The 26,493-nt window shown below is 32.0% G+C and overlaps 1 protein-coding gene across 1 annotated transcript; it reads left to right on the top strand.

Annotated features, from left to right (window-relative positions):
• Positions 1–8,825: 8,825 nt before the first annotated feature.
• Positions 8,826–26,367, top strand: LOC139520798 (perivitellin-2 67 kDa subunit-like). Its single transcript, XM_071313749.1, has 4 exons — positions 8,826–9,062; positions 15,666–16,246; positions 24,152–24,311; positions 25,446–26,367. The coding sequence occupies exons 1-4, from the start codon at positions 8,838–8,840 to the stop codon at positions 26,205–26,207; spliced, it is 1,728 nt and encodes a 575-aa protein (XP_071169850.1). The 5' UTR covers positions 8,826–8,837; the 3' UTR covers positions 26,208–26,367.
• Positions 26,368–26,493: the final 126 nt, after the last annotated feature.

Below are 26,493 nucleotides of genomic sequence, written 5' to 3'. Positions count from 1 at the left end.
GATGCTGCGTAGACTATGAATTAAACGTTTTAACAAGTCGAACGATATCGGCGTTCGAACATATGTATTTTTTCTACGCAATCCTTCAATCATTTGGCAGATGATAAATGATTTCGTGTTATCTGTTACATTGTTAATTGTGTGTGTGTGGGCCAATACGGAGATGTAGGTAGAAACAGTAGACGCAGAGAAACCTTTGTACGACAGGTATGCTATGAATTGAGCTATTTCGTCGATAGGTACCGGCCAAATATCGCGATTGTAATAAATAATGCGAAACTTTTTTAAACATTCTACTGCTGTTTTATAAGTTTCCCAGGAGTTCGGAGCCATCGAACATTTAAGTAATAGGTCTGCCTCGTCTTTTAAACATTCCAGAGATGGGCCGGAATCGAGTATGGGTTTGCATCTGCTCTGGGGCATAGTTTCCGGAACTTCTGAAAAATCACAACGAGAGAGGGAGTCAGCAAGAGAATTATAATGACCTGGGATATGTTCGGCTTTAATCAATATGTTGCATTCCAAGCAGGCCAATACAAGTTTTCTGATTAGGGACATAACACTTGTCGACTTTGAAGACTTTTTATTGATTATAGAAACTACGCTCTGGTTATCTATGTGAAATAAAATTTTCTTGTTTTTTAACATGCCTCCCCAAATGTCCAAAGCAACGACTACAGGGAACAGTTCTAGAAAGGTAATATAGGTTAAAATTCCGGAAATTATCCAATTGTGGGGCCAACTCGCCTGGGCCCATTTCCCTTCAAAATAAATACCAAAGCCTTTTCCGACCCCACCTGCACTGTCAGTGAACAATTCGAGATCTGAGTTAGATGACCAGAATTTATCCAGAATTACGGTAGTACCGTTGTAGTTTGATAGAAATAGTAACCAAATATTAAGGTCTTCTTTCATGGCCTTAGTTATTCTGGTTCTGTGATGGGGCCTACGCAAATTGCAAGTGGCGTCAATCAAACGACGACAAAAGGCTCGACCCGGGACAATTACTTGACATGCAAAATTTAGTATACCAATCAAAGATGGTAAATCTCGAAGGGTGATTTTGGATCTACCTAAACAATAAGAAATTCTGGCTTTTAACTCAATAAGTTTGTCTTCGGGGAGACGCATTACCATGTTGATGGTGTCAAATTCTATACCATGGAATATCAACACTTCCGTTGGCTCGACCGTTTTTTCCTCTGCTAACGGAACCCCCCAAAGTTTACAAGAATCCTGAAAACACTTTAGAGTGTCGTGGCATTGAGAAGTTTGTGCCTCGCCTCCAAACAGAAAATCGTCCAAATAATGTAAACTATTGTCGTTTTTTGACTGTTGCTGCACAACCCAATGCAAGGCGGTGGAAAAGGATTCAAATAGCGCCGAGCTAATACTGGCCCCCATTAGGAGGCATTTATCAAAGAAATATTGATTCTCAAATTTGAACCCCATCAGATCAAAATCACCCGGAGAGAGTCTTAGCAAACGAAAAGCCGATTTTACGTCGCACTTGGCCAAGAGCGTGTTCTTTTTGAATCTGTGAATCATATTGACAGCGTCGTCTATGCTTGAGTATTTCACAGAACAGTACTGCTTGTCAATAAAGTCATTGACGGAGTGATTTATAGGAAAGGACAAATTATGAATTAACCTGAATTCTGAATTAGATTTTTTAGGGATAACCGAGATCGGAGAAACCCGAAAGGTGGGGAACGGAAGTTCTGCAAAAGGACCAGCTACCCTACCCAGGTTAATTTCTTTAAAGATTTTGTCCCTGGCTATGGTGGCTTTCTCCCCATTCATTTCTTTAGAACCTATATCCATAGGAAGTCTCGGACCGGAGTATTTTAGTTTAAACCAAGCTGCGAGACCTTGTATCAGGTCTCGCGCAAGCTCTTGATGTGGGAAATTTTTGAGAGCTTTCTTTAGTTCATCGACGTTTATTGGCGAATTACCTAGAGAATACAAATGCGTGTAACCTGCAAATTAAAAACAAAAACAAACACAATTTAAAAATCAATTCTTCAGAGAACAATTGAAGGTCTTTCCACCTCGATAATAAGAATGAAATTTAAAAAAAGATGTTAGAAAAGGTCACTCCTTGTTGATGTAATTTGGTACCTCAAACTGATATAAAAAAATAAGATTAAGAGGTATATGCAAAAGACTTAATTGTTTTATAATGAACAACAAAGAATTTAAAGCAAAGGTCAAAATCTAAACGTCAAGTTGACCTTTGACCTTGACCTCAATTTCAAGGTCATAGGTCAGTGATCTCAAATCAAAAGACCCCAGGTCAATCACTTGTATGGTTGTGGAGAAATACAGATTTCAAATACAAAAGGGGAGAAAACTCTTATACGGATTGACCAAAACACTTCGACTGAAATGAGTTGAAGTTGCCCCTTATTGTAAACAGTAATTTGGCAAACACATCATATCATTAACTGTTACAGTTTCTTTCGAATATAGATTACAAGCAAAATCTAAAATTTAGAATATGACCTTGACCTTCAACCTTGAGCTCAATTTCAAGGTCATGGATTAGTGAACTCAAATTGGAAGGTCCGAGGTCAATCACTTGTATGGTTGTAGAGAAATAATGATTTTAAATACATAAGGGGAGAAAACTCCTATAAGAGTTAACCAAAACACTTCGACTGAATAGGTTGAAGCTGCGCCCTATTGTAAACAGTAATTTGGCAAAAATATCATATCATTAACTGTAACAGTTTCTTTTGAATAACGATAACAAGCAAATTTATAACATGACCTTGACCTTTGACCTTGACCTCAATTTCTTTCAAATGGACCAAGGACTTCATATCAAAAGACTGTAGGCCTCTACGACTTATACCGTATGAATTTATCCAACATATCGTCAATCTTAAATTTTCAAAGGGAAACAACTCCCATAAGATGTCTTCCGATCACTCCAGTCAAATAAAACAAAACATTCTTAAGAGTAGACGAACAATTTGTTGAAAACAATTTGTAAAAATCTTTACGGTTTTAGAGATATAGCGATAACAAGAAAAAGGGGACGCGGGGAGATAACTCCTATAAGAATAAGTGTTCTGTCACACAGGGTGAGTTTTGAAACCCCCATTACTGTACAACATCATTGGCCAAACATCCATTCGATATGTTGTAGACCGAAAAAGCATCTCAGACGGCAGAAGAAAAATTAAAAACCAATTCTTCAGAGAACAATTGAAGGTCTTTCCACCTCGATAGTAAGAATGAAACGATGTTAGAAAATGTCACTCCTTGTTGATGTAATTTGGTTCTTCAAATTGATATAAAAGAATAAGATTAATAGGTATATGCAGAAGACTTAATTGTTTTATTGTGAACAGAAAATAATTTTTAGCAAAGGTCAAAATCTAGAACATCAAATTGACCTTTGACCTTGACCTCAATTTCAAGGTCATAGGTCAGTGATCTCAAATCAAAAGACCCAAGGTCAATCATTTGTATGGTTGTGGAGAAATACTGATGTGAAATACATAAGGGGAGAAAACTCCTATAAGGGTTAACCAAAACACTTTGACTGAAATAGGTTGAAGTTGCGCCTTATTGTAAACAGTTATTTGGCAAACACATCATATCATTTACTGTCACAGTTTCTGTGGAATAACGATAACAAGCAAAATTCAAAATTAAGAACATGACCTTGACCTTTGACCTTGACCTCAATTTTCTTCTAATGGGCCAAGGACTTCATATCAAAAGACTGTAGACCTCTACGACTTATAACGTAGGAATTTATCCAACAAATTGCCTATCTTAAATTTTCAAAGGGCAATAACTCCTATAAGATGTCTTCCGATCACTCAAGTCAAAATAAACTAAATCATTCTCAAGAGTAGACAAACAATTTGGTGAAAACAGTTTGCTAAAATCTTTTACGGTTTTAGAGATATAGCGATAACAAGAAAAAGGGGACGCGGGGAGATAACTCCTATAAGAATAAGTGTTAGGTCACACAGGGTGAGTTTTGAAACCCCCATTACTGTACAACATCATTGGCCAAAAAATCCATTCGATATGTTGTAAGACAAAAAAGCATCTCAGACGGCAGAAGAAAAAAAAAAAAAAAAAAATAATCAGAAGAAAAACAAAAGGTCTTGAGACCTAACAAAAGGTCTTTCCACGAAAAGTGGAAAGACCTAATTAATTAACATGATAAAATATAGTAAATACATTTTTACTAGTACAAGGAGAGATAACTCGACCATTTCTAGTTCAACTGTGAGGCTGAAGTCACGCACGTGATGTTTATAAGCCGGAAGCGAGATGCGGATCCGAATGATAAAATATGTCATTTAAGGAAAATAAATATATTACATGTATTAATCAAATCTCTTTCATTAAATTGGTTTATCTTATAAGTGATAAACCTTATTATACACCTGGCTCTGTACCAAATTAGTCACATGTTCAGGTTCAGATTTTAAATTTATTTCTGAATTGGATTCTGATTCAGAGTCAGAATTTAAACCACTATTAATACGGTCCTACGATTTACAGAAAAGAGCGACGATATACAGAAAAGAACAAGAAAGGACCGAAAAGAACAAGAAAGAACCGAAAAGAGCATGTACATATATTTATTTCATAATCAATCTATATTTACACGAAATTTTGATTTTGTTAACAATTCCTCGTAATGAATGATCGCATAAATCAAACTTATATTGTAAATTCATAGGGATATGTGGACATAAAAAAAAGTTAATATCATCAAAATCTGTTTTGTCTTTTTCCACATCACGTTTCGTACCACTGTTCCAAGTTGAATTCATTCAATCTTTATCTATTGGGGAAATTCTTTATCCTGGTTAATTTTTATTATTAACAATGATATGAATGATTTTTTTAAATTCTCCTTTTGTACAATAAAAAAACAAAAAACAAGAAACAAAAACAAACCCAGAGTGATGAGAGTGAGTCATAGCAATATGATTATTCCATATTATGAAAGAGAATACAAATGTCAAATTAATTTAATCAATTGTTGAATGTGATTGCTGTATGTACACCCGAGGAGATATAATCATAATATTTAATGATCTGATTAAGCACAATGATTTATTGAATGGAGCGGAGCTGAATGTCTTAAACCGATCAGTCTTATAGATTCGTAATATGTTTTATGAAAATTAAAATTACAAAACCGATTCATATTCCATCCCTACGATTGATGAATGCATAGATAAAATGAATAAGGCAAAGTATGCAATGTTATTGGCAAATTCATTTGATAGATAGTTTTCAAAAGTATCTCAAGAAATTACAGAAAACTCTGCTACCGTTGGTATTAAAGATTTGTCAACAAAATTCTTACAGGTTTAATTGGTTCAAGATTTTTTGGAAAAATTAACAGAAAACAAAGAAAAACCTGCTGATACAATTTCCTAGTGGTTATTAGAAAGGTATAACCCCAGTGATGTCAAATCCAAGCCTCCCGATTTCTCTAGTGCATCGTGTCCATTCAAATATAGTCTAGCTGGTCATGTGTAAACTGTACCAAGTCATCGTAAACACTGAAAAAATTAGAGAGTTGTTAGCCAATCAAACAATACTAAAAGATAATAGAAAAAAGAAGAAACAAATACAAAACAAACTATTATATTAAAGGGACACTAGCTGTCAAATTCATGTTCACCAATTTGACTCAAATTTTAATATTTTATTTATAACAGTGTAAAACATTTCCAAACTATCAAAAGTATAAAGTAAACAATTTACAGACCATGGTCTCAATAAGATTTAGCTTCGTTTCGTGTGAATTTTAGCAATGACGCCATCTAATTAAATTTCGAGTTGACCTTCTATGATCATATGAGCGATGTGAACATAAACATAGATATAAATAGATTAAGCAACTCGTGCAGTTGGATTTTTATAGGTCTACTAAATTTTGTATTATAGATTAAAAAATTATGTTTATCGTCGTTTTTTCCTAAATAAGAATGATATTTTGTGGATCGAATCAGTCAATCAAATTATATAACTTTGTTTCACTTTCAATGTTGACATTCTTTTCCTTTACGTACACGGACAACGCATGCGTTATTCTATCTCTTTCTATGGGGTTAAATTTGAGTTCACATGAATACAGGTTTAATGAGGTTGAATTATTCCCTTGCAAGTGAATAAGTCATTATCAATTTTTATCAGCTTAATTTGATAGAATTGAACCATTTTAGCTGCTAAAAGTGAATTATATTATTTCACTATTTCACTTTCATTATATAAATGATTGATAAACAAAATCATACTTTAGATTTTTTATATATCTCGTAGCTAGTGCCCCTTTAAAGTGCAAAATTGATCAATTGGTTTGATTTTTGTGTGTTTTCTCTATAACATGTTAATTATTTATCTATTACAATAATTTTCAAAAGTTATATAATAAATTTTGACTTGCTTGTGATGTTAATTTGATACCTCATCAAATATTTGTTCTACAAAGAAGCAGTTAATTATTCATTTGAATTAATTTTGCAATGATATAGATAATGTATTAGAAAATTATTAAATTAGTGTTGACAATACTCAACTTTAATTTGTATCATTACAATTGATCCTTCTGAAAGTGAAGTAATAGTAACAAATATTTCGTCACACTACTTCAATGAACCAACTGTGATTATTTTGGTTTTGACAGCTAATTGTCTTCTGGCTATTTGTTTTTCAGTGGGTTCCTCTGATAGTTAACATTTACTATAGAAGTAGCTTAGGATTTTCATATGTATTTGTCCTTCAATTGGTATCTTTCCGAAGATAATGTATCGTACAACATCAGGAACTTTTTGCCGTAGGACAATATTTGATTGAGCAGCTTTTTTTAAAAAACATTTCTAATTTATCAATATTTAATTTGGTTGGTATCCAGTCCATAAAGTAATATGGAATCGCGCGTCTGGCGTATATATAAAATTTAGTCCTGGTATCTATTATGAGTTTATTTGATAAGAAATAAAGGCAACAGTAGTATACCGCTGTTCAAACTCATAAATCCATGGACAAAAAACAAAATCGGGGTAACAAACTAAAACTGAGGGAAACGCATTAAATATAAGAGGAGAACAACGACACAACACTACAATGTAACACATACAGAAACGGACCAAGCATCAGACAAAATCCCACGAGAATAACAAATATAACATCAAAACCAAATACATGAATTTGGGATAGACAAGTACCGTGACACGTCTTATCGCAATGTGAATTTACACTCAAAAATAAGAGAAAACAAACGACGCAGCGTTAAAATGTAACACACACAGAAACGAACTATAATATAACAATGGCCATATTCCTGACTTGGTACAGGACATTTTTAAAGGAAAAAATGGTGGGTTGAACCTAGGTTTGTGGCATGCCAAACCTCCATCTTTTATAGCCATGTGAAATATAACATTAAAATGACAACTCACAAGAACATAGGTTTTCATAATATGAATTCAAGTGCTTGGATTTTTCATGAAAACCTGCAACCATAAGACTATGTGATGTTCTCCTTGCTTTTTTTTATGTTCTCATTGATGGTATAATTTAAAGTTTCCTTTTTGGACTTAGATCTTTGAATATAAGATGTGTTGCTTTTTCTACTACTGGTAGCATCTTGTCTTCAATTTTAGCTCTACACATTTATGTATTTTTAAAATTTTTGTTTTCAATCTCAACGACAACGCTTTTTTGGGTTGTAATTGGTAATTATCATTACAACTGTGTACACATGCCATGTTTAATAGTATGAGTGCTTCATTTGGATCTGTCGTGTTTAAAGTTACATCATCCGCACAAGCTGTGTTGCACAACATGGTATATGGCCAATTTTCGTTCCTAGCCTTGATTACTAGTATTGTATATGGTGTAGCAGTACTACTGTTGCATTTATATATGAGGAAATCACCAATTATTTGTTTAGATAAATATACAGCAAAACATACAGTAAACTTGAGAATGGAAATGGGGAATATATCAAAGAGACAACAACCCGACAAAAAAAAAAAAAAACCAAGAAAAAAAGCAAACAAACAAAAAAACCGAAGTCCACACATGGGTGTTTAACATAGTGAGAAAATCGTACAGATGAAGGCGTGCTTCAGCCCTATCAACAATGTGTACTAGTTCAGTGATAATGGAGGCCATACTAAACTCCAAAACACATAAATGAACTAAAAACTAAAAAAAAATTGTGAGATTTCAACTCTCACTCTATACCTCTAGCCAATAATAAAAACATTAATATAAGAATAAATACACATGCACGTGCAATCGTCCGAATAAGTCAACGAAAGTGATCTTCTCATTGGCTGCCATGTGTCAGTTTCAATGTTAAAATTCTTTACTTTTAAATATCTTAACATGATTAGTCCATGCGTAGCCTATCAAAGTTTACAGTTTAATTGATGTTTGCATGAATATAGATTTAAAAGCCAGTCACACATCACCATTTGTTTTTAACTTGTTTTAACCAAAACTAACTGCTAAAAGCGAAATGTTATTGTGCAATTACGGTTTATATATGTAAATAGTTGAAAACAAAACAAAATCATAGATTGTTGTTTTGTTAGCGTAATTTGTAGCCAATGTCCCTGTAAAAATTCAAAAAGAAAGAAAAAAATAACTAGATTTTTGCATACATCGAATTTACAGTAAATAACTTGTATTCTTCAGGATAATTCGTAATTTACTCTATTTTTATCATCAAATATTAAAATCGCGTGTATACACTGAAATAAAACCCGATAGTTATACTCAAGTTTCATTTCGATACAACAGCTGAAGCTCGAAAATATTTCACTTCGTAGGCAAGGATGGAACTCTTGCAAGTACTTTTGGTTTTCTTCTCTTTACTTTCTCCCTGCGTCTTGAGATCAATACCATGCACAAACGTCCCCCCATTTCTTAATCGTCTACGGGACGGAGTAGACATAACAAAACTTGACTTACTACCGCTAGACGTGTCAGGAAATGACGGATTTAGGTATCCAGTCATTGATTTCACATGCAACCATCAGAAGAGAAAGGAACTAAACGGGGTAAGTAGCTGTAGAAGTGTATCAAATTAATCTCATTTGTGTGTTTATATATTTTTGGTTTGTTTATATATTTATCTACAAACGGAGTTTACGATATATAACTGTGCCTGAAAATTGTCTACTCTAATGAACACAGCATATCTAATGCACGAATAAAAACAAATGGCGGTATTCTCAAGACATGCAACTTGATGAATTATGTTGCTTGGTATCTTCCAACTTGTATCCAGTACTTTCAAACGTGTTCAGATTTGTTCCTGTTCGAGCGACCATAATTACGAAACTACTCATTAGAACGTCGGACACCGCACAGGGCAGTTGCAAGTGAAGACCCGTTATGAAATAATGTAAACAAACGCACACTTGAAGGTAGATAGTGATAACTGAGTCTTGAAAAATCAAGTCAAATACAACAAATCATTTAACAGCAGTAAAGGAAAATTTTAATAACAAATTAGAAAGCACGGGGAAAAAATCATGACTCTATTGACTAAAACATTATCATCTTTATTACGTGTTATAGTGTTCTTTCATTTGTTTTTGTAAATTATTACTTTTTCTGGATTTTGATAATATTCTCTAGAAGTGGCTCGGTACTTAAACATCCCGTCAGAGTGTCATTGTCGTTTTGCTAATGCACTTTGTCTATATGCTTTTTTATTTTTCTTTGTCGACATATTTGTTGGATTTTATTGTGATTAAGAATATATCATAATGTAGACTGCTATTTACCTATTATTTCTTTTTGTTTTTTTTTACACATATTTTTAATGTAATGGAACTTTATGCGAGTTTCATACAAATGAGAGGTTTAGCTAGCTTTAAAACAATCCACCATTCTCTTCATAAGAAAATTGCTGTACCAAGTCAGGAATATGACAGTTGTTATCTATTCGTTTGTTGTGGTTGAGCTTTTGATTTTGTCATTTGATAAGGGACTTTCCGTTTTGATTTTTCCTCGGAGTTCAGCATTTTTGTTATTTTACTTTTGTTACATACTCCATTTGCTCTGTTTTTATTGTTTATCAATGACACGATCATGTTTACTTTGACAACAAACTCAAAAGTTATCGAGCCTATGATCAACAATAACATAGTGGAATATTATTTGTAAATAATACGTCATAATTATATTCGTAATAAATGTAAAAAAACAGGACTTTTTTTTTAGAATATATTGATGCATTGGTCCACTAATTCCGATAACATTAAAATTAAAGTAAATCGTTTCATATTACATATAGCATACTATCAAGAAAATACAGATTATGTTACCGTAATCTTATGATAGATAAAAGCCTCTTCGAAGATAAGATTCAACCATTGTACTCCCCTTCCCATGCTCATGATGTTTTTTTTTCAATTTGTGATATATTCATTTAATCAATAAACAATGAACAAAAAGAACAAATATATAACCTTTTAGAATAAGTTTATTTAAAGGAGCGACAAGTTTACATGGATCATTTCTAAATTTCCGGGCACGGTTGTCTACTCCAGCTGATTAACCATTTTTGAGTTTGCATAATGCTTTCTTAATTTCACCAAGTACAATTTTTCTTCTGATATGTCTATTTTCATTTTCGCTTCGGTGTTATCAAATTGGGCTGGTTTGTCTGGTGGTTCTCTGTTTAAAACTTCCCGAAAGTGCTCTGCCCATCTCTCAAGTTTCTGTGACTCCGATGTTAATACCTCTCCATTCTTGCTTAAAATTGGTGTGCCATTGTTGTGACTTTTCCCACATAGCTGTTTAGGGATCTTGTATACAGTGCTTAGTTCTCCATGTTTGCACGCCTCTTCTGTTTCATTGGCCAATCCTTCAATATATTGCAGTTTGTCTTCATTTTCTTTGTTCTTAACTTCTTTATTAAGCTCTTAGTATTCTATTTGTAGCTTTACTTTCAACCTTTCTGATCTTGTCTGATTGCACTTACTTTTTGCAGATCTTCTCTTTTCTATAACATTCCAGGTTGAATCTGAAATCCACCTTTTCCTTGTCCTGTCTCTAAGTCCTAGTACATTAGCAGCTGTATCACATAGTTTTTACTTTATTCCAATGTTCATTTAGATCAGGACCAATGTTGTCGTTGTTTTCACTGATATTTTGTAATGTTTGGTATTGGTTTCTTATGCTGATGTAAAATGTGTGTCTTATCTGGTTGTCTTTAAGGTGGTGGATGTTATATGCTTTTCTGTTATTTTGTGGTCTGACTACCTTTCTCAGTTTAATTTTCATCTTTCCAAGTAGAAGATGATGGTCACTTCCACAATCTGCTCCCCTTTTGACACACACATCCATCAGAGACTTTCTCCATCTTCCATTTACAATTATGTGGTCTATCTGGTTTTGGTCTCTGCCATTTGATTCTATAATGAACATATAATTGCATGTTCCTATTAAATGGGAATGACGAAAATAGCATCTTGCTAGTCATAGTTCCCGTGCGTTAATTGTTCATAAGTCATATATCAACTGCATTTGGTGTAAGGAATGATCGTAAGTTGTACATGTCTGTCTGGCAGATTTCATATTACCTTGACTTCCTTTTCATGGTTAATTGGTCAATATTAAGGTTTCATGGTTAATATTTATCATATACTATAAGCAATAGGTCAACTATATTTGATAAAATATAAAATCCTGATTATTAGATGTCAGTCTGGTAGGGCTCATCTGATATAGATAGATATAGGAAGATGTGGTATGAATGCCAATGAGACAACAATGAGACCCCATATTCATGATCGATATTATTTTTTTATGTTTATGTTTACCAGATACTATAAGCAATACAAATGAATTGTTTTCATTTGCAATTAAGGGCGTGACTTTTCTCGTTTGAATTGTTTCACTTTTTGTTAAAGCCAACTATGCAGGATTTTTCTCATAGTTGAAGGCCGGGCGTTCGTCTATAATTGTTAACATCCACATCGTTTGAACTCTTGAGGATATTTGTCTCATTAGCAATCATACCATATATATTACAGCGGATTCCATAGAGTTTGTAGCGAAAGGTAATATCTTTGTTTAGCTTGCTTGTTCGCTGAACTGTGAAGTCATTATTATGTCATGTATACTACCCTCCTTTCGAAGTAGCATAGTCCAACGGACAGATCGATTGGTTTTCTGTCGGACAAGTCTATTCTTAGGGTAGTTTACCTAACCTAACAATGACTTCACGGTTGAGCTAACAAGCAAGCTAACCAAAGATATTACCTTTAATGACTGAGCTTTAATGACTGAGGTCAGATATTGCTTACGCATTTCATCAACCTTTTTTCCGATATCATAACCGAACAAAAAAAAAACTGTGTCGCCGATAATAAATTGAAGTTTGTTTAAGCGAGGCAACTATGAGAAAAACACGCCAGTTCCGGCATTAAAAAGGAAATCGTGCAAATAAGAAAGGAAACGTTCTCGAATATCAATTTATGCCTGGCAATCTAACAATAAATAAATAAAACTTTTCAATTTCATGCGGAATAAAACAGCATTCAATGGAAGACAATTTGTTCTAGACAGAAATTTAAGACGAATGGCCCAGAAATCCTCTTCATTTGATAAATACGATAATTGTGCTTGTGTGACATAAAATGAACGGCCATCACCGAGGCTTGACTTTTCTAGAATTTCGGACTTCAGTTTATAATTACAAGCACCAATAACAAAAAACTTATTAAATGTTTTTATATTAACGTTTCCATGTATATATGATCTAGTCCAGTTGACTGGAATATGCCATTTATATGATTAAAATACTCATTTTTTGATGACGTAAGTTAGGCAAAAATCGTTTAGCAATATCTTGTACCATATAGAGAGTCTAACCAGGCAAAATATGCGATCCTTTGACGGTCCATATAATTTGTTAAAGATTCCCAACTTAACTCTGATAACACAGAGCATTTTGGAATGTTCATTTTAGAGATTATTATAACTTTTGAGACTTTGTACTGCCAACTGTCTAGCATTTCGGTTCCGGATTTTGACGTTGGGTACCATACACCACAAACAATGGATGGACGTATAACCGAAATCTACAAAGCACAGTCAAAATTAAACCGATTAAAATTGCCATGTTCTCCTAAGACGCGAATAAAATAGTGAAGTTTCTTTTTAAAGTTTTCTCGATATGATGAATATTTTAACGTTCTTAGGAAATAAACTCCCAAGTATTATATAATATTCATAGATAATTTGATTAATTGACATACTGGTTCCCAGATATGATCTCTATGTTTAATCTCATAGAGACATAACTTTTGATTGTTACCAGTATAAAAACATACTATTGCGGTGACAAATGAATTCTGAAACAGGCAAAAAGTAAAGGCAGGGGTAGAATAGAATATTAGTAGTATAAGTTTTAACACTAAAAAGTTCGGGACATATAAATGTTGAAAATATGCCGCACAGCCCTATGTTTATTCCTTTGAAACAAAATGGTAGTGCATATCAACTTTCCTTTCTAGAATATAATTTTTCTTTTGTTACTGATAAATTTATCATTCCGGTATATATCATGGCAGAATATTTAGTTTTATTATTTTTAAAATGTGTATTATATGTTTGTTTATTTCCTAAACTGAAATATATCATAGTTCTTGTGGTTGAGTTAAGAGTACAATTCAGCTGTTTAATAAAATTGTGACCTACTTAACTTTTGATGTATTTCATAACTGTTCTTACAAATAAGCTAATTGTTGTATATAAGATGGGACAAATACATATCGAGAAAAAATATCTTATATACTGTGATCCCCAGTGTGTATATATTGGATCAAGCCCAAACTAAAAAAGCATTTTAAAGTTAATAAAATATTTTGACAATAAAACATTTCGCCGATTTCGAAAAATTAGTTAGTTGTTATCCTTTTTTTAACCATGGAAGGAAATACATCTTTTAAAAAATATATATATCAAAGAATCAAATGCCACGTTGTACAGAAATGTTCTGTAATTAAACAATGAAGAATGATATGTCATTAACATTAGGATATTGCGTCCAATGAAATTTCATAGAAACCGTCACACAATTAATTTCTATTTGAATGAGAGCTTTCTGTAAATTGTGAAAGAAATAAGTAAAATATAAACTGTAGGATATATTCATCCGGTAAACTATCCATGTTTCGTCTGTTCGGACATATGCTCTTACAAATAAAAGTACCTTTTTGTGATTTTCCAAATACATCTTTAATATGTCGGTTGGCAGTTACAAAGATAAAGTAAAATCACAAAAATACTGAACTACAAGGAAAATTCAAAAACGGAAAGTAGCTAATCAATTGGCAAATTCAAAAGCTCAAACACATCAAACGAAAGGACACCAACTGTCATATTCCTGACTTGGTACAGGCATTTTTTTATGTGAAAATTGTGGATTGAACCTGGTTATATAGAGCTAGACCTCTCACTTGTACGAGAGTCGCATTTAATTCTATTATCTTGACAACGATGCGTGAACAGAACAAACAGACATAATGTATTAAAAATATCAAAATTAAGGGTACAGCAGTAACATTGTGTTATAATCTTAATCACAATTAAAACAAATATTCATCAAAAAAGTACAAAAAAACATATATCAAATTTAACAACCTCATTCATTGCCTTTTTATATTTGTATCTATTTATGTATGTTAAATCCACCATAAAGGATTGAACGATTTGGAGTACTGGTTAGATGAACATTAACTCTGATGTCGAATCGCGCGTTTGATGTCAGAATGTAAACGTTACACAGGTAGAGATATTAAATATTTTTTTCGTTCAAAGTAAGAAAAAAATATAGCCTATAGTTATTTTAGGTATATCCTCATTGTTAAGGGAAAGGACATCATCAATATATCTGAAAGTGAAATTAAATAACTTGGCTTTTTTTTTATCTTCTTTTATAAATGTATCTTCTACACAACAGTTCAACTACATCTTATTGAAAAAATATTACAATTTAAAAATATGATCGAAAAATCAGTGTGTCAACATATCTGTTGCAATCATTATTATACATTTTTCAGTAATAAAAAACTTACAAAACTTGCATATTGTACATGCACGGAATTATACAACCTTAAATTGTTTGTTTGGTGATATATGATTTTGTTTTTGAGAAAAAATGAAACAAGCTTAGTAATAGGAACGAATTATATCCCTATATTGCATACTTACCTCACCAATGTTGTTATGTATCACAAATTATGACAAAGCTTCGAAAAGACGTCAAACCTAATCTAATAGCCATTTGACAACTACAGATACTAAGATAATTTGTTTTCTTAAAGCAATCAAACTATTTCTTAATTTACCAGCGAAAAATTGCCTCAATGTATTAACTCTTCATGACAATATGAATATTAACGGTACAAAATATGCTGCACTAGGTGCACATTTTGGCAAATAATATCTCTTCAGTGATGCTAAATGCTAATATACTTAAACATCCTAATCTTAATACAAACTTAGAAGAGATAATGTAATCATAATGACTTAAGAATGTAGCAGCGCTTGAAAAAAATATCATGAGATATACTCGAGATAAATAATATAAAAAAATAATTTTGAACATGATCCTTAACCTTGTAAATTAATTTTGTTTTCAGAAAACATACAATATACCAGACCAGATTTGGAACATAGTAAATATACCAAATGGCTTACTGGATACATACGTTGAGATCCACAAGAACAGTCATAGCTTTAAAAAGTCAATGTCAGCGAGAGTCGATGTAGGACTCTTTAAAGGTCTGTTTTCGTCAAGTGTGACTTACACAAAAATGCAACAATATTTTCAAAAGGCTTCAAAATATGTTGAAGATTTAACGTCACAGACAGCTGGGTATAAAATCAACATGATACCGGAATGGGGACTTGAATTTGGTCGAGTTGCTAAAATGTATATTGACAGATTACTACCAGAAACATTAAACGACAAATCAATCAAGAAATATATGAAATTCATAGATACTTTTGGAACTCATTATTTCAATCATGGCAGATTTGGCGGTATACTGAGATTGCTCCTAGCAACCGATGCAAGTTACTTTGAGAAAAAAACTGAAAAGAGGATTACACTAGAAGCAAAGTCTTTATTTAAGAAGATACTTAAAATCGGAGGAAAATCTACAATTAGTACAAAGAAAATCGATACCAAGTTTACAAACTCTACCAGAAATCACGTGAGGTAAGTTTTGATTCTCGAAAGAGCAATAGTAAGTGTAACATGCACAAAAATATACTTATACAGACAAAAACGATGATTAAAACATGTGAAACATATTTTGAACCTATAATATGAAATCAAACAGACCATTTGCATGTGTTCGTTATCCATCCATATTATTGTTTATATCGGGTAATATGACGGAGGTTTAAGCTGAAATACATATGAAATGATGATACATATTATTGAGTCCATTGTTTGTTTTAGACTTTATGTAATTTTGGAAGTACTTGATAAATTGCATGCATATATTGGTGATTTTGAATCTGTTCAAAGTTTTGATTTTTCTACCCTTTATACCACTTTGCCTCATATTCTTATTAAGAAAAAATTCACATCCCTTATTAACATGCTTTGATACTATATATGCGCTTGAATTTTTACTTGATAACATTTTTGTTCGCTTTGGAGATTCCGTATATCGTCAAGTTATTGGAATTCCAATGGGGACTAACTGTGCACCACTTATTGCGGATCTGTTTTTGTATTGTTATGAGTTACAATTCATGACTAAAATTGACCAAGACCCATCGAAACAACATTTGATACAAAAATTTAACAATACTTTTAGATATTTGGATGATATATTGGCTCTCAATAATGACGACTTCAGTATGTATACAAAGAAATTTATCCTGTTGAACTTACCTTAAATAAAGCTAATACTAACAATGACCACTGCCCTTTCCTCGATCTTGATATCTATATCATTAACGGGAAGCTTAATACAAAAAATTATGATAAAAGAGACGATTTTTCATTTCATATCGTTAATTATCCATTTTTAGATGGTGACGTACCCTTGTCACCATCTTATGGTGTTTATATATCTCAACTTGAACGATTCGCTTGTGTATGTAACAACGTATTAGATTTTAGCGAGAGAAATTTATGTATTACTGAAAAATTATTACACCAGTGTTTTCGATATCACAAACTGGTCAAAACATTTACTAAATTTTATCACCAGTATAAGGAAATAATTCGTAAATATAACTCAACATGCAGACATCTTATACGTTCAGGTATTTCACATCCAATCTTTTATGGTAATATTCTTTACAAAGCACAAAAATGTCAGTATTTACCTCAAAAGCTTACAAAACCTTTAAACAGACTTATTAAGAAGGGATGTAGTTACGATACTGTTGTCAGGTCATTAAAGGTTGCATATTTTGACTTTAATATTGATTCACTTATAGGGTCTTTGCATCGGAACCAAACACATTTATTTAAAAAAAAACAGTTATTGGCATGACACGGGTTATATTTTTTTCATATATTTTATGATAGTATGATACTAAACCCCTAACGGGAGGGATTGTGCCTGATATTCATATGATGAAGACATAATCTTTCAATCAGTTGAATTGAGATCTGGAGCTGGCATGTCAGTTAACTGCTAGTAGTCTCTTGTTATTTATGTATTATTGTCATTTTATTTATTTTCTTTTGTTACATCTTTTGACATCGGACTCGGACTTCTCTTGAACTGAATTTTAATGTGCGTATTGTTATGTGTTTATTTTCTACATTGGCTAGAGGTATAGGGGGAGGGTTGAGATCTCATAAACATGTTTAACCCCTCCGCAATTTTGCGCCTGTCCCAAGTCAGGAGCCTCTGGCCTTTGTCAGTCTTGTATGATTTTTAATTTTAGTTTCTTGTGTATAATTCGGAGTTTAGTATGACGTCCATTATCACTGTACTAGTCTAGTATACATATTTTTAGGGGCCAGCTGAAGGACACCTACGGGTGCGGGAATTCTCGCTACATTGAAGACCCATTGGTGGCCTTCGGCTGCTCTATGGTCGGTTTGTTGTCGCTTTGACACATTCCCCATTTCCTTTCTCAATTTTAGTTTTGGTAGGTTAATAATCAATTATAAGAATTGTGAGCCAAATTTGAGAAACATGAAATTGACAAGTAAGTTTTATAAAATAGATTGGAATGACTTTTTTCTAATAAATTCCTTTCGTTCTAACTCAATCATAAAGTTCAACATTTGACCCCGTATATACCGTATTAGATCACTAGCACACTATGTAACAACTTTATCTTACCGACTATCTTTATTTGTTGGATCAAGGAATTGTATATTTAAAAGGAATGGAAACGCGGCCGACTTCAAAGAAAATATTATGATGCATCTCTTGCTTTGACCGGGTGTTGATTACACCCCATCGCTCTAACTGGCTCATTACTTATCTGGTAGAAGTTATCGAACGTGGTCATTTAATCTGACACTAGTTATCTAACTTGACAATGATTTTCTTTTCTTCTTAGGCATGTTTCCGTAATAAAAAAATAATAAACTAAAATCCTTCTGAGGGGCATTCTTTTTCAATTTGCTTGGTGTAAAATAAATCATAATTGGGCTTTTTAGAAGATAATTCGAAATACCTATTTTATTGTAGAGTAATGGTACTTACATTGTGCAAGTTGCGTTGTGCAGTACTGTGACGAACGTAGGTGATAAATCATGAAACCAAAGATAAATTAATCCAAGAAAAAATATAACAATACAACCACATGCAAAGTTACTTATAAAAAAGCTTTTTATTCTATTTTTTTTTAATTTTTTTATCTTGATATTTCATGAAGGTATGTCACAATCAGATGATATCGGACATTTTACGAGTTTAAAATAGTTTTCATGCAAAATAAAGGAAATTTTAAAAATGTAGTTAAATGACTTTTCAATTGTGAAATATGACTGATAAAGAAAGAAGTTAATAAATCATTATGAAGGGAAGAAAAAAGTAAACAACTGCAGTATATTATCTAGATAAAAGAACTTAGATTACAGGTGTTATAATAAACAATGGCATGCGGGATGTTCCAATTTGCAGGTATAATATTTCATGTATTAATGATAAGCTAATTTGTGTCTTTCATACTTATGATGAAGATGTTAAAAATTAATAACGCCGAGCTCACCTGTTAATTAATGCTAAATTATGCAGAGATGCAATACATTTTCTAATTAGAAACAGTTAAAACTTTCCCACATTCGCATTTTATGTATTTTAACACCAAAGGAATACTTTTGCGACCTATAGACTACTGCTCTTCGAGAAAAAAGGAAGGAACAGTTTTGCTGTTGCGTATGGTAATTTGCGGCAACGCTTAATAATGGCAAACTGCATTACCAAACAACGATTTAGTATAAAAAAAAGTATTTACAAAAAAATAAATGTATAACATCGTACATGTATATAAAAAGGCACAATCAATCCCAATCGTAAGTCTTTGTATATATTTCTTGTCTGTTATTTCCAACTTCGTCGGTGTCGAACTTGACTTAACAAAATGGCGTCAATGTGAACTATAAACATGGGATTTTGAAAAATCATAGCTAATTCGTTTTTATCACCATTTTCATAAAACCAACACTATGCGATAGAAAAAAGACTAAGCTTTTAAATAATATGACAATGTCGCATCTATTTCAAGTAGTTATTTAACTTATACCAAAATACAAAGTGTCGATGTATTTGTTGACACACAACTTTAAATTTTCAACATGTTTCGAAATAAAATCATATATATTGTACCAATTACATTTAGCATTCGTAATTTAGACCAAACTGTAGGAAAATATTCCTTCTTTAAAATGATATCTCATTTTCTCACTTTTTTCTTTCTACTTTCCAATATAATAAAGAAATCGTAGTGCACTCCCAGATTGATAGACATATTTTGACAGAATATTGAAACTCAAAACTGAAATTTCGAAAAATCGCAGAAAATTCTTAAAAGTTACAAGAAACTTCAAAAAGAGCGTAAGCGATAGAATAAGGTTTCAGCTTCATAATGATATCAACTGTTTTGTTTTGCACTTCGTGGTTTTCAAGTTTTTAGAAAAAAATCACAACACAGTATTTTTTGTTTTGTAATCCGGATGAAACTCCCTCTATTTTCAAGACCGAGGTCTATTCTAATGAGAATTTACTCAATACAATATTACAAACGTATGTTTGATGAGGTATAAAAATGATGCCTAAGGCCTTACCTTTTGCTAGGAATAAAAGTTTATTCTTGATTTCTGGTTTCTCTCTCATTTATATCGTCTCAAGCAAGATGACCCCGTGAATTAAAAGACCGATTTATATGACAGGAAATGGAACTCCGTCATGATTTTTTTATATTATTCATCATACTTCCGCCTGAGCCAGACATGGTTTATAGCTCTGCGGGTGCGCTGTGGGTATCCCGATTGATCTCGAGCCGCGTTTCCATTCCTTTTAAATATACAATTCCTTGGTTGGATGTAGACTAGAGTTGTCTCATTTGCAATTATACCACATTTTCTTATTTTTATAATTAAGTGTTCAAGTGTTCAATTTTAAGAAACTACTTCCATTGGTCTGCAAAAAATAAACTAATGTCAACAATAACAATTTAGTATTAACAACCTTGATATAACAATATTGAACAGAACTTTCAATACATCTAAAAAATCAAATAGGGCCAAAATCGTAACTCCATTAGTAACCGTGTATTGAAATAAGCCCCGCCTCCCTACCTAATATGGAATATACTCGGTCTCCATGTTGACGCTTCAACCAATCATATTCTTAGAAATGTATAGGAGAAAAGATTCAAACTTTTGTCGACGTTTAAAAGAGTTCATAGACATACCATACCAGCAAAATCGAAAGAAAAATATACAAAAATTTAACAAAGCACAACACCACAAATTTCCCAAGTAATTTTTCACTCAATGGGTCAAAATCTATTGGTTGTCAAATCCTAGTGAAGATTGTCAAAGAGTCTATATCATCAAGGAATTGTATATTTAAAAGGAATGGAAACGCGGCTCGAGATCAATCGGGATACCAACAGCGCACCCGCAGAGTTATAAACCATGTCTGGCTCAGGCGGAAGTATGATGAATAATATAAAAAATCATGACGGAGTTCCATTTCCTGTCATATAAATCGGTCTTTTAATTCACGGGGTCATCTTGCTTGAGACGATATAAATGAGAGAGAAACCCGAAATCAAGAATAAACTTTTATTCCTAGCAAAAAGTAAGGCGTTAGGTATCATTTTAATGCCTCATCAAACATACGTTTGTAATATTGTATTGAGTAAATTCTCATTAGAATAGACCTCGGTCTTGAAAATTGAGGGAGTTTCATCCGGATTACTAAACAAAAAATACTGTGTTTTGATTTTTTTCTAAAAACTTGAAAACTGCGAAGTGCAAAACAAAACAGTTGATATCATTATGAAGCTGAAACCTTATTCTATCGCTTAGGCTCTTTTTGAAGTTTCTTGTAACTTTTAAGAATTTTCTACGATTTTTCGAAATTTCAGTTTTGAGTTTCAATATTCTGTCAAAATATGTCTATCAATCTGGGAGTGCACTACGATTTCTTTATTATATTGGAAAGTAGAAAGAAAAAAGTGAGAAAATGAGATATCATTTTAAAGAAGGAATATTTTTCTACAGTTTGATCTAAATTACGAATGCTAAATGTAATTGGTACAATATATATGATTTTATTTCGAAACATGTTGAAAATTTGAAGTTGTGCGTCAACAAATACATCGACACTTTGTATTTTGGTATAAGTTAAATAACTACTTGAAATAGATGTGACATTGACATATAATTTAAAAGCTTAGTCTTTTTTCTAATTAGAAAATTTATTGCATCTCTGCATAATTTAGCATTAATTAACAGGTGAGCTCGACATTATTAATTTTTAACATCTTAAAAGCATGTAAGACCAGAAACAAATTAGCTTATCATTGATACATGATATATTATACCTGCAAATTGGAACATCCTGCATGCCGTTGTTTATTATAACACCTGTAATCTGAGTTCTTTTATCTAGATAATATACTGCAGTTGTTAAAATTTTCCTTCCTTCATAATAATTTATTAACTTCTTTCTTTAACAGTCATTTAGTTACATTTTTAAAATGTTCTTTATTTTGCATGAAAACTTTTTAACACTCGTAAAATGTCCGATATCATCTGATTATGACATACCTTCATGAAATAATACGATAAAAAAAAAATTGAATAATAAGTTTTTTATTACTAACTTTGCATGTGGTTGTATTGTTATATTTTTTTTTCTTGGATTAATTTATTTTTCGTTTCATGATTTATCACTTAGCTACTTTACCACGTTCGTACTACACAATGTAAGTACCGTTACTCTACAATAGAATGTGTATTTCGAATTATCTTCAAAAATAACAATAATATGATTTATTTTACGCCAAGCAAATTGAAACAGAATGCCCCTTAGAATGATGTTTTAGTCATTATTTTTTATTACAGAAACATGCCTAAGAAGAAAAAAATATCATTGTCAAGTTAGATAACTAGTGTCAGATTAAATGACCACGTTCGATAACTTCTACCAGATAAGTAATGAGCCAGTTAGAGCGATGGGGTGTAATTAACACCCGGTCAAAGCAAGAGATGCATCATAATATTTTCTTTGAAGTCGGCCGCGTTTCCATTCCTTTTAAATATACAATTCCTTGATATCATATTCAGAAAACATTTTCTCGTCAATTTTTCATTCCGGGTAGGACATTAGGTTTTTCAAATGAGTGTTCTTCGAAAAACCCGGACTTCATATTCACAACAGACAGAGGTCGTTTAATTAAAAGATCATCTTATAACGTGGCTCACTTGAAATAAAAATTTGAAATAAAATAATAAGGAAGCAACATTATTTTGGTGGTTTCCTTCATATCTTTGATTTATAATTACTTTGTTCTCTCTGCTTTGCGTTGTTCTGTCAGTGAATCAAGCTTTGCCCTATAGCTATAGTATAGTCAAAAGATACACATCATTATTATTTTACTAATCCTGAATCGGGGTTACGTCCAACCCTTGAAATCCCCTATGTCAGCCACTGTACTGTTTAATGACTTTAAAGCCCAAATCAGGGAAACGTATTATGATGGTTGCTACTGTTTAAATGCTTAATGTTTTTTATATTGATAAGGGTTTATGAGGGGTAGGTATTTTATTTAATCTCTGATGAACTCATTTGAAAATTACATTGATGACGGTACCATATGCTGATATTGAAATGTCTAGTTTAGGTCTTATCGTATTTTAAGGAGTTGTATTAATAAGGGTTTATGAGTGGTAGGCATTTTATTTTCAATCTCTGATGAACTCATTTGCAAATTACACTGAGGACCATATGCTGATCTTGAACGTTCTATCTTGGGTCTTATCGTATATCAAGGAATTACCGCCCTATCGACGTAAACTATTTTTATGATTTTTTTTTATTATGTTCATGGATCTTCAATCTAATTAAAATATTGATCTCTGATTACGTTATTCAACATATGACAATCTAATTAAAATATTGATCTCTGATTACGTTATACTACATTATGAGTATAACGTAATCAGAGATCAATATTTTAATTAGATTGATGGATCTTAATCAAATAATTGGAATATGTGTCAATGCACTTTCTTCCTTTAGTTCATACTTCTAGTTGGGAATAAAATGGAACAAAAGCAGTCTTTAGTAATAGAAAGTATGCATGTAGCGTATACCTCAGTTTGCTGATTCATTTGATAATAACGATGAATGACCTATTCAATTAAAAAAAAAAATCTATATTTTATATCTTTATTCGACAATAATGCATTGATTTTATTGATGTTATAAATTTTATTGTTGTTTTAAATTTGATTTTCTTTCTTCTGTTATAACAAATTGACATTAAATCAAAACATTATTGATTTGTATTTAATGATAGCATGATAACGAATAAGATGAAAAGTATTTTTATTTAAAACATAAAGTTATGTGAGAACTTGTAAAAACAAGAAAAGTACATATAATGAATGTTTGTTTTTCAGATACTATGGAGGAAAAACAAATTTGTTGGCGGCTGGGGGGATTTCAACTTGGATACCAACAGTTCTTGATAACCCTTGGTTGTATGGAGGAGGCATGAGAGAAATATCTGACTTAATTGTGAACGACAACAAAAGACAGTCAATGAAAAGAGCCGTCCAGGTGTGGTTACTTGAAAATAGAAGATAATTTCTTATTGGCATACGAAATATTTGTCTTGATATAAATAAGTCAAAGGGGCATTAGCTGTCAAATTCTTGTTCACCGATTGATTGAACTTCTGTTATTTTATTTATAACATACACAAACTTGTATCCAAATTTAGAAAGTCTGAACAAAAAAGTTAACAATACATGGACTCAATAATATGTATTAGTATTTAATGTGTATTCTAGTCGAAACGCCATCAAATTAACCATCGAGTTGACCTCCAAAGATTTCCGACGGTTATATAACCCGATATTCACATTAAAACAGATATAGATAGATTACGAACATATGCTTTTGGATTATTCTAGGTCTGTTTGATTTTATACTGTAGGTCAAATAATATTTAGATGGCTGTTTTTACCTTGTTTTTGTTGATCGAATCAGTCAACCAAGTGGTTTTTCCTTGTTTCACTTTAAATGTTGACCATCTTGTCCTTTTAATAGCTAAACACGCATAGTTTATGCGTAACACATCTCTACCTTAAAGTTACATTGACGGTCACATTAATACGGATTCTAATGTATACTTCTTTTGCAAGTTAATAATTCATTAGCGATGTTTATTTGCCTATTTTTACATAATTGAACTAAACTACAGGCTGCTAACAACGAATTATTAGTTCACTATTTAATTGTCTTTACTGATTGAACAAAACAAAATTATTTTTATTAAAAAAAATATATGCTTCTTTGCTTATGTGCATATTTCTTTTCATCAGGAGTTTCTGTGTTTGAATGTTTACTGGTAATAGCAGTTGTAAGACAGGTTATTGTTATTTTGGATTTAGATGTTAAATCTTTTGAAGGTGGTTTGAACATGAGCTCCCGATGTAATTATATTTTTTTGAGTTGTCAGTTCACCGAAGGTGATCACAGTAACTACAACGTACAGTTTACCGTTTATTGTTATAAAAATGAATATGAATCACGATGTGTTGGAAATTTGTTATATGAAAATGTCAATTTAAATATTGTGATTAAACATTTTATTAGTTTATAATGTTTTTACACAGTGTTTGCAAGTGAAAAAATTAGCTACAATGAGTAATCAAATCTTATATATTATAACACAATTTTTTTTTATAGATTTATACTGACAAAGCATATATACATGAACTGTTGAAAGATATCCATGTGAGTTTTATAAAAAACAAAAAGGAAAACTACATGACAATGCATTCTATGTTACTTTTTGAAAACAAATTGAGGTTATTGCTGCAAAAACCAATACCTACACATAGCGAAATTATGGAAATAAGTAGAATGATGTCGCCTACTCCAGACTGGTTTAAACAAATGAAATTATGTTCAAAAAATTATCTTTCATACAGAACATATCGACCAGATGGAATATATTACTCCTGTTCAAATGTTTATAACAGGACCATATCAATAACATCCAGAACAGGACTGAAAAAATCAAATAAAGTTTATTCAAAATCAATGGGATTGATTTCTTTTGGAAACGAAAAATGGTTTGAAAACGTGGAACTGTGTTTCAGATTGCGAAATAGTGAATCTAATAAGAACGGAAAATGTGCCTATGAGAGACAGATAACACTTTGTACGAAGCTTAATTTGTTCACTTCAAACTATTCAATCACCACTGACAGCAACTGTAGAATACAGTGGATGCTATCGATTCCCACTGATGCGCCATTTTGGATTCAGGGTACTCAAATTTGTGTTTGGTACGATTGTTACAGTTTAGGTCGTCGTTCTAAATTGATAAAGAAATATGTAAGATGTGCACATCCGAATAAGTACACTTATGACAATCCTTATTCTTCAACATTCAAATGTAGCCCGAAACTGGGAATACTGCCAAACAACAGAGAAATAATTTAAATATTTTGTCAGTTATTAGAATTCACACTAACAAGGAAAAATTCTAAAAGAAAATAAACTTTTTTTCTTCTTCAAATATCTCAGTTATCATACAGACATAAGTTTGAAGAAACTGCAGTCACACCAGTCTACTATTGTATTGAATAAAATATTACAATATTACTTTGTATTATTTGAGCCTTAAATATATATAAGTCATGGCATACATTGACCTTATTATTATAAGTGTTCATCATTATTAATCTAATAGTTATACATAAACAGTTTATGCCGCAAAGTTCATGTT

This window comes from Mytilus edulis, chromosome 4 (assembly GCF_963676685.1).
Source record: "Mytilus edulis chromosome 4, xbMytEdul2.2, whole genome shotgun sequence".
NCBI lineage: Eukaryota > Metazoa > Mollusca > Bivalvia > Mytilida > Mytilidae > Mytilus > Mytilus edulis.
This window is presented reverse-complemented; position numbering and strand designations above follow the sequence as displayed.

Coding starts and splice junctions, on each gene's coding strand:
- LOC139520798 (XM_071313749.1), top strand. CDS start 8,838: ATGGAACTCTTGCAAGTACTTTTGGTTTTCTTCTCTTTACTTTCTCCC. Junction 16,247..24,151: donor TCTACCAGAAATCACGTGAG/GTAAGTTTTGAT, acceptor TTTGTTTTTCAG/ATACTATGGAGGAAAAACAA. Junction 24,312..25,445: donor CAATGAAAAGAGCCGTCCAG/GTGTGGTTACTT, acceptor TTTTTTTTATAG/ATTTATACTGACAAAGCATA.